At 41.6% G+C, this 10,363-nt stretch overlaps 1 protein-coding gene across 1 annotated transcript; it reads left to right on the forward strand.

Moving 5' to 3' along the window:
• Positions 1 to 315: 315 nt before the first annotated feature.
• Positions 316 to 9,568, forward strand: LOC117457723 (actin-related protein 3). Its single transcript, XM_034097943.2, has 12 exons — positions 316 to 514; positions 933 to 988; positions 1,336 to 1,460; positions 1,547 to 1,657; positions 1,745 to 1,840; positions 3,103 to 3,210; positions 3,281 to 3,424; positions 3,908 to 4,081; positions 4,176 to 4,268; positions 4,354 to 4,479; positions 5,954 to 6,037; positions 8,460 to 9,568. Exons 1-12 carry the CDS (start codon positions 471 to 473, stop codon positions 8,553 to 8,555), a joined length of 1,257 nt encoding a protein of 418 aa, XP_033953834.1. The 5' UTR covers positions 316 to 470; the 3' UTR covers positions 8,556 to 9,568.
• Positions 9,569 to 10,363: the final 795 nt, after the last annotated feature.

Below are 10,363 nucleotides of genomic sequence, written 5' to 3' on the forward strand. Positions count from 1 at the left end.
AGTACGTTATGCACTAACCCTGGTACAGTTCATATCAAATAAGAAATATTTAAAGCAATCAACTTGACCATACAACTTAAGGCTGATTTTATTGCTCACTTTCCTTTTGGTAAAGAAAACTACTTTTGTTTTCCCTTCTGAAAACCTAATACCCCATTCCAGTGCCCAAGCTTCAACCTTTTCAATAGCCTGCTGTACTTTTTTAACAATAAATTCAACATTTCGCCCCCTTTTTCACATCACTCCATCATCATGCAGTAACAGTCTCTGTCCACTAGGCGTCAGCATTGCGCATCTGAAGCTGCTGACTCTGCACTGGAAGACACATTCATCAAACCCGGAAGCGTTCCTGAATCGCCCGTACTGCTATTCATTCAGGCTGCTGAGATTTACATCAGTTACTGTTAACATATCCGTCCTTATCGAGCGCCTGATATATTCTCTTGTAGATAGATTAAAGAAGAGCAAGCATGGCTGGTCGGCTACCGGCTTGTGTTGTTGACTGTGGCACGGGGTAAGTGACAACAATAGAAGGCTAGCTAGCTTTAGCCTGCTTTTCATAAGCGGCTGTCAAACTTCCAGCTAACGCCCCGTCTAGCTGAGTAGCCCGAACGATGCTAATGTTACTTAGCCACGTCTATTCTATTTTATTCTAATATTGCCTTTAGAGACGGGGTTGGTGCTGCGAAGTTGCAAGCCAAAAGGCCTGCCTGTGTTATTTGTAATGCTTTTAATCGCAATGCTACGTTATCGTTGCAGTTAGCTGCTACTAGCTACCGAAGCTAATAGTAACTTCCTGGACAATCCTCATAGCAAAAAAGCATTTATCCAGATTATTTGGGTTGTAACTGCGTCTGTAGTTTCCAGCAAACACTTTAACTATATTAATGAGCTGTAACCAAAGCATTATCCTCCTACTGTTTCCTTTTTAGGTACACAAAGCTTGGTTATGCAGGGAATACAGAACCACAGTTCATCATACCTTCATGTAAGTAAATGAGAAAATAAACAAAACAGGAATTACATTTGATCAAATAATTGTTATTTTAGCTGGATCTTATTATAAATGGGCTCTAAGTATAGCCTACTAATGCATTTATTATTTATATTAATATGTATACAATGTCTGTTAATCAATAGAAACATAATCAAGGTTTTTTCTTTGAACTACTTGGCTTGAAAAGGGGACACATCTTTGTAACCCGCTTTAAAAGAGTCACAGAAAGAGCTAACAGACGAACACATGTCTCATTGATTCGGCATATCATGTGAACCTGTTGTTAAAATATAGAACAATTCCAGGATTATGATTTAAATGTGTATAATCATCTCCAGGTATCGCAATCAAAGAATCAGCCAAGGTTGGAGACCAGGCCCAGCGAAGGATGATGAAGGGAGTCGATGACCTGGACTTCTTCATCGGGGACGAAGCCATCGACAAACCATCATATGCAACAAAGGTAGACGGGACATTTCAAATGAGCCAGAATGGATGCTTCTGTTGTGAAGCGGTTTGATTTAGACATGTTATCCTTTTTATTCCCAGTGGCCCATCCGGCACGGAATAGTGGAGGACTGGGACCTGATGGAGAGATTCATGGAGCAGATCATATTCAAGTATCTGCGGGCAGAACCTGAAGACCACTACTTTCTTTTGGTAAGACCAACAATGATATAGTCCTTTAACGTAGAACAGTGTCAAAGGCATTCGGTATTTACATCAGTGTTCTCTCTCTCTCTGTAGACAGAGCCTCCCCTCAACACACCAGAAAACAGAGAGTACACGGCAGAGATCATGTTCGAGTCCTTCAATGTCCCGGGTCTCTACATTGCTGTTCAGGTAAGTCACAAACATGAACTAACACATGATGTCAGCCAAATTGCTAACAGCCAATCAGTTTACTTCCTGATAAGGCATTACGCATATAGAGGATAGGGCTGCACGATTTGGGGAAATAATCTAATTGTGATTTTTCTGACGGATATTGCGATTCGGTTTTCGATATTTGTATATTTATATTTTATATAAACGGAAGTTTATTGTAAAATGCGGCCATATCTCCGGCTAGGAAGGTCGTATCAACGTGCTCTCGTCTCTAGCACCCCCGCAGCCCGAGCTACGAGTGAAAGAACTAAACTTACACGAAGCTTCCGTTGGGTTGCTTTAAAGTCAAGCTTCAGTTTAAGACTCACCCTGTAGTAGAAACATGTGATGGAACATTACTACCCTGACTCAGATTCAACTCAGATTCAAAAGCACTTTGCAGGTGATTGGATCAATCTGTCAATCACCTTCTATCATGGGCCACTTCTGATTGGTTAACAATGGCTGGTACATGTGGAGCACAGCACTTCTGATTGGTTAACAATGGCTGGTACATGTGGAGCACAGCACTTCTGATTGGTTAACAATGGCTGGTACATGTGGAGCACAGCACTTCTGATTGGTGTGGATGACTGACACACAAGAAGAACAAAACAAAAAAGTTTAAAAAAAATCATAGGCTTTGCGATTTGATAATCGCATCATTTCAAATCGCGATTTCGATTTAAAATCGATTAATCGTTCAGCCCTAATAGAGAACCACTCTTTGCAAATGTGAAAGCAGACTTGTGGGTTCTAGATAGAATTGGACTTGACTCTCAGAATGTGTTGTGATTCAGACGTTCAATGGGGAACTGCAGATTTCCACTTCTTCTTTTTCAGTTTCACAGTGTGCTTTTTAAGATGGTTAAAGTTCTGCAGAGTGTAGTCATTCGGCATTTCTATTAACTGTTTCCACACTTTGTGCAATATATGCTTTATTTTTCTATTTATTGACTATCTTTAAACAGTACCAGCTACTTCTATAATTGTATATGATCACCTTTTAGAAAAATATACTGCTACTTAGTTTAGTTTACCATGGTATACTTATCTGCTATTTTTTTTTTTATAATGTGTGCTTTATGTAAAACAAATTTGTAACTTTATCTGTACTATGCTTCTGGTGTTGTTGTACCATGAATGTCCCCATTGCGGGACAAATAATTCTGATTCTGATGAACCAACACATAATGATTTAAAATATACATATTTAAAAAAGTTATTTTCTGCTTCAGGCTGTCCTGGCGCTGGCTGCCTCCTGGACATCCAGACAGGTGGGGGAGCGGACGCTGACTGGGACGGTGATTGACAGCGGAGACGGAGTCACACACGTCATCCCAGTGGTGAGTGGTGCTCTTTTAGGGATTATCTTTGATCCCACTAACCTTAAACTAATGAATGTTTGTATTCCAGGCTGAAGGCTACGTCATTGGTAGCTGCATCAAGCACATCCCCATCGCTGGCCGAGACATCACGTACTTCACCCAACAGCTGCTGAGGGAGCGGGAGGTGGGGATACCTCCAGAACAATCCCTGGAGACGGCTAAAGCGGTCAAGGTCAGTGTTTCTGCATTTAATAGAACTTTTAAAATGTTAAAAAGAAAACGGAGATGGCCCCAAGTGCTTACATTTAAGTGCAAATATTTGATGTTTCAAAGTAAAGTGGCAAGATGGGAGGAATATCTAATGTTGAGTGTGGCTGTTAAACTCTTAAAGTGATACTCACCTAAATCTATCCTACATTTAAAATGTGTGTCTCACAAAATTCCTACCCGATGCAGCTATGTATAAAAGTGTTGACTCCACAGGTCATCAAAGGTCAAACAGAGCATGACTCAAAATGCAAGACTGACTGCAAAACGTCTGATTCTTCAGTGCAAACGGAAGCAGTACCCTCAATAGATATTAATGGTTGTTAAGACTTTGATGTCCCTATCATGTATTTCTCAGATAGGCCACTAGAGAGCAGCACCGCAGCCAAAGCATATCTCTCACCTTCACAGCAGATATTTCACATGGATTAATGGTTTTGTTTTTCAGGAGCGGTACAGCTACGTGTGCCCTGACCTGGTTAAGGAGTTTAACAAGTATGACACAGATGGCTCCAAGTGGATCAAACAGTACACCGGCATCAACTCCATCTCAAAGAAAGAGTTCACCATCGATGTTGGCTACGAGCGCTTCCTGGGGCCCGAGATCTTCTTCCACCCTGAGGTATAACACGAACAAAAAATTATTTTAAATAAGCAGAATTGTTGCTGATGTGCAAATCTCTAATTTACGTTTTCTGCTATTTTGTCTCGTCCAGTTCGCTAACCCAGACTTCACCCAGCCGATCTCAGAGGTGGTGGACGAAGTGATCCAGAACTGCCCCATCGATGTCAGACGTCCTCTGTACAAGGTGCAGGAACACGCCTCCAGCTGCTACAGTTCCTATGTCTGTTTAAGTCTGCTTTATGTAACATCTCCACCTCCCTGTGTTGCAGAACATCGTGCTGTCCGGAGGCTCCACCATGTTCAGGGACTTCGGCAGACGCATGCAGAGGGACCTGAAGAGGACTGTGGACGCACGGCTGAAGATGAGCGAGGAGCTGAGCGGCGGCAAGTTGAAGGTGAGGACACATGACGTCTTTTGTAATGCATTAAAGGTCTCCTATCATGCAAAATGCACTTTTTGATGTCTCTTATACATAAATGCAGTGGCGGCTGGTGGAAAATATTTTAGGTGGGGCTGTGGAAATGGTGACCAAACAATACTAGGGGGGTAAAAAAAAAATGGAGAAAAGACCCCTTAAATTATGACTTCTGGTGATGTTAGAGGGGGGGGGGGGGGGAGGACAAATTTGAGGCTTAAAAATATGAGAAGACTGATCAATACCTCCATAATCTTCAGTGTGGTTAGCTATGAATCTTCCAAAACTTCCAGACACCTTGTCCTGGACATAGTTTCTACAGTATAAACTGTGCAGTACAGTAGGCCCACACAAACTGCAGAACACCGGGGCTTTGGGAACACTCAAAATTACTTAAAATTATTTAATTCCCATTTAACCGGCTGAAGGTTAATCCAATGTGTCTGTCACTTTGAACAAATTATTGATAATCCATAATTCCATTTTTATGTCAAACGGAGTTTTCATATTAGCTGCTAATGATAGCTTCCAGAGTGTATGACAGCTTCCTGTTTTGTCTCCTTGGATACGAGTCCAAACAACTCACAGATTGCACCGGGCGCTGGCGTAGGCGCCCTGTGACCATCAGATTTGACAACGCTGATTGGCTGAAATTATGTTTCGGCGGCATAGTTGGCTTTTGCTGCACTTGCTGCACTCTTTCCCTCCGTACCCAAATCTCTAAGAACGGGCGTACAACGGAGCTGATCCAGATTTGCGTCCGATATGACGTAATATCAGAAATGTGAGCTGGCTTTACGCCCATGGCCCTGTCAGAAACGTCGCCATCAGAAACAATCCAGTGTTTTTTGGAAATAATATGGTCTTTGTTTACATTAGCAAGCATCGCTAACACTCTGAGCTAACCTGTACTGGAGAGAGTATGTGTAAAAAAGCAGGATATAGAAAGGAACTCACCTTGAGAAACCTGAGAGAGAAAAAGCATTTGAGCTCCATACTGTTTCAGAAATAATCCTTGATGTGGTTTGGAACATGATATGGCGTTTCATCACAGCAGCATTTAGCTGTATCTGCCGGTAGACATCTCTGTCTTCTCTCTGGAGCTCACAATGCTCCAAAGGGGGCGGGGCCAGCAGCTACTGACCTAGAATCAGCACTTCTCTAACAGGGCTGAAATGGAGGGATATGAGGGATGTCTAAAATGCATGATCTGTTTGGTATTTTGAGCTAAACACATCCTAGACATGTTTTTTATATATTTGTATATATTTATATATATATATATATATATATATATATTTATAGAGACCCATAATATATGCCTAAAAATAGCATGATGGGAGACTTTTTAAGAGAGGTTTTTATAAACCCTGCATATATAGCCCGAATGTTTTTCAGGCGAGCCTACAGGAAGTGGTGTTTTTTATTATTGAGTTATTTTTCTGTTTTGCAGCCCAAGCCCATCGATGTGCAAGTCATCACTCATCACATGCAGAGGTACGCCGTGTGGTTCGGAGGATCAATGCTGGCGTCTACTGTGAGTATCAAATCAGTTTTTAGAGCTGCTCTAACGACACATAATCATCCCTCCTGCTGCTTCAGGTTTCAAGAATGAATTGAAACTGTTACACCATTGAGAGTTCCACTTGAACAAAATAAAGAGTAAACGTTTTTTCCATATAGTCTATTCAACCAAAACACAGCACATATAGAGAGGCGAAGCCCCTCCCTTTCTGGGGGAGCTCCATGGGATCTTATTTCGGGAAAATTATGTATTGAAGTCAATGGCGAGAGAAAGATTATCTTTCAATCCCGTTTGAATTGTGCCACAAATTACACATATGATGTTTGCTAATTTAAAAGATAATTTTGCAAGTAAAAAAAAAAATAATCGTGTCGTAAAACTGTAAAGTAACACTTTTTGTGAAACCGCTCAATGAACTACATCTCTGGTCTCGCACCACACACCAAGACGGCCGTCCCGTTGGCACATTTCACTTCGTTCTTTCAGAATGAGGTGGAAAGTATTAAGAGGTGAAAAACACTACAAGTCTGGGCATGTTGAGAGCTGGGCATACACACAAGGGGAGTCAGTCGGTTCTGTAAGAGCCAGCATGTGGGACCGGGATTCTGGGATTTGTAGTCTTTCTAGTTGCGTATTTTTCATAGTCTTATATTTCAACAGTTTTACGACAAACTGTGACTTTTTTGTCATGGAAAATATTTTTTAAGATTGACAAACATATGTGGAATTCGTGGCACAATTCAAACGGGATCGAAAGATACGTTTTCTCTCCCCATTGACTTCAATACATAGGCCGTTTCTCAGTCGCGAGTACACCTGCTGCAGAGCAACTATTTCAAGTATACTACGTCATAGAGTGGCGCAGAATGCTGGGCATTTAAACAGTCCTTCGGCGCCACTCGATGACGTAGCAGGGGTTCCCAACCTTTATTGTGCCAAGGACCGGCAGATACATTACAACGAAATTGCTGACCGGTTGTCAATTTTAACTGATTTTAATATTTACTCACCACCAGCAGGTAGCAGCAGAGGCTAATTGTAGCCTATGTAACAGCCTGAACAAATACTAGAAAAATATGCATCCAAAACATATTAATATTTGTGTGTGTGTGTGTGTGTGTGTGTGTGTGTGTGTGTGTGTGTGTGTGTGTGTGTGTGTGTGTGTGTGTGTGTGTGTGTGTGTGTGTGTGTGTGTGTGTGTGTGTGTGTGTGTGTGTGTGTGTGTGTGTGTGTGTGTGTGTGTGTGTGTGTGTGTGTGTGTGTGTGTGTGTGTGTGTGTGTGTGTGTGTGTGTGTGGCATTTGTTTTCAGAAGATATTATGATAGTGACGTTCGTTCCGATGCACTCCGATAGCATTTAGCACTACATCGAGATTAAGATTAAACTAACTTCTTTTGGGAACACCCGCATATAGGCTACCTATGGAGTTAGCCAGATGTGTGTAAATTACTGTTATGGTCATTTGAAAACAAATGCCGGTGTCGGACAGACACAAACACACAGAGCTGAGCAGAGCACATGCACACACACATCATGCGCCTTGGTGACTGGACATCTCCTTCATAAAACTAATAAAAGGGAGAGTAATCGGGCAGTTCGATGTGTGTGGTTAACACGTAGCAGCCTGCAGTCACTCTTAAGCTGTTCTGAAGAAGGTAAACGCAGCGAAGGCGGTGCGTAAAAAGGCACATCTTTACCCGCTGGTGCTGCACTTCTCAGAGGCGGAGTTACACGTCCCGCTGCCTCCTGATGTATGCTCCTGATGCTGCAGCCATTTCATGAAGTGAAGGAGGTTTTCCTTCTATAAAACAGCTGCGGGCAGCACATACCGTGAGGTCCCGGACATCAAGATCAAGGCAGACTGGTTTACTCTCCTGTTTTGCCAATCCGGTGCTTAAACAAATAGCTCTACACCCCTGGCCGACATGTCCTTAAAATGAAGTCCGAGTTTGAAATATATCTCAAATAATGTGCACTGCCATTTCCCCACATCAACATAACAGTCTGCAATGAAACGGTTGTCTCCTGTGCGCTCCTCTTCCTACTTTTTTTAACAGTTTTCTAGTGAAAGATTAACTAGGCTACTGGATGAAATAATATGACTGGTATAGGTGCAAAAATTAAACAGTTTTTTAAAAAGATATTATGATAAAATATTTTTATATATTTATAATTCTGCAAATATTACGATAAACTCACAGCTATTTCGCGGCCCGGCAGGAACACCTGGTTACTGGGGGTTGGGCACCCCTGACATAGTATACTTGAAATAGTTGCTCTGCAGCAGTTTTACTCGCGATTGAGAAACGGCCATAGTTTTTCCGAAATAAGGTCCCATGGGTCGGAGGTAGATGGGCGGGACTTTGCCTGTCTATTGTCTTTTAGTTTTTAAATCCACGACATTTACTAACCAGGATCTTTTGTGTTTCTGCAGCCTGAGTTTTACCAAGTGTGCCACACCAAGAAAGACTACGAGGAGATCGGCCCGTCTATCTGCCGCCACAACCCCGTGTTCGGAGTCATGTCTTAGGAGGAGGAGGGGGAGCAGGAGCGGGAGCAGGAGCGGGAGCAGGAGCGGGAGCAGGAGCGGGAGCAGGAGCGGGAGCAGGAGCGGGAGCGCATTCAGCGGAGGCCGAGGAGTAACGGAGGAAGCGGAGTAACGGAGGAAGCGGAGTAACGGAGGAAGCTCCGCGAGACCTCACATGCTGTGGAAGTCCCATGAGCCTTTGCACGGATGCTCCGACAGACCTGTTCATTCGGATAAAGCCACAGTGGACCAAACTAAAATGGAGGCAAGATCTTCACAACTCTGAGGAAAAGTGGAGACTCAGCCCAAAGGATCCTCTTAAAAAAATGTTTACTTCAAGTAGGTTAATAATAGGTGATAAATCTTTCATTTCTGCGTGCCTGGTATATGTACTTATAATATCCTCACAGGGTTGTAATATGTAATTAATCAACATGAGTCCTGCACTTCTGTGGGTTCTTGCTCTGTGTTATATACTCTAAGGGTTTGTTTGAAAAGCAGCCCATGCTTATGTAGTTCATTTTCCACAAATATCATTGAATAAAACAGCTTTTTGATCATGAAGGCATAAAATAAGTGCAAACACAACAAACAATCACCGGACTTTCTCACCATTCCTGATGTTTTTTCCTTTTATGTGTCTGTTTTTTTTTTTTATGTCACTTTTATGTACCTGGAAAATTAGAATCAAGATTATTAAAGAAAAAATCAGGCATTTCAAAAAATATTAATCGGTTCAAATAATTTCTACCGGGTTACATTGATGTCGTCTTTTCACCTGCAGCATTGTGACATATAGTCGCCACTTTCTTTTTACCTTTTTGTATTTGTATTACTCATCTCTCGACCAACCTGTCTTGGAACAAAAAAGTTGTATTAATATATGAACATGCAGTTTGAGTGACTGTTGTTGGACCATCACTGTTGCCTAGATCTCAGTTATACTGGATAGCCTTGTACTGTACCAAATCTGGATTTCAATGCTGGCATAACAATAAATGCCAAGGAGATATTTCTACAGTTGTGATTTCTGATTTTATTTTATGAATTGTATCTTTGAGGAAACATCATTGCCTCTATTCTTAGCACAGCTATATCTGTACGAGACACTGTAGCTACATCCATTCAAACTGACCAACGCATAAGTTAGTTTTCACTGAACCTTTCCATGCATCTGATTGGTCAGGAGGAGCCATTTCCAGAGGCATGTCATGGTGGTCCATTTTTATTTGCAGCAGGAGAGTAATGGACACATTGCTTTTGACGCCATTTAGTAAGGAAGTGTCTATTCTATTTGAAAATGAAAGAAGATGTGATATGCAGATAGACTCCTTTGAAACTAAAGCGTGGATCACCTATCTGTTATTCTGAAGACACCTGCTCAGGTTAAAGCTGGGTTAAATAAGAATGGTAAATTGAATTAGTCCCACCCCCTCGGTAAAGGTGTTATTACTCCCGCTTTAACAGGTATTTTTTTTACAAGAGGGAATCTTTAAATCCCACTCCATTTTGGAAATGCTAATCCTTACTCATGTTCAGCTACAGATTAAGTCTGATTTAAAACTTGATTATATTTCACATCATTAATCCAAATCTACTACTAAGTAACTACAGGGATTAATTACATGTAGTGGAGTAAAAGTACACAATTTACCTCAGAATTGTAGTGGAATTGAAGTACAAAGTAGCATAAAATGGAAATACTAAAGTAAATGTACTTAGTTACTTCACACATCTTACCTACAAACTGCCTCCAGGTGCTTCTAATTGTGGAAACTCAATCAGCATGGCGGAAGTAAAGATTAAAATCA

The sequence above is a fragment of the Pseudochaenichthys georgianus genome, chromosome 2 (assembly GCF_902827115.2).
Source record: "Pseudochaenichthys georgianus chromosome 2, fPseGeo1.2, whole genome shotgun sequence".
NCBI classification, from domain to species: Eukaryota; Metazoa; Chordata; class Actinopteri; order Perciformes; family Channichthyidae; genus Pseudochaenichthys; species Pseudochaenichthys georgianus.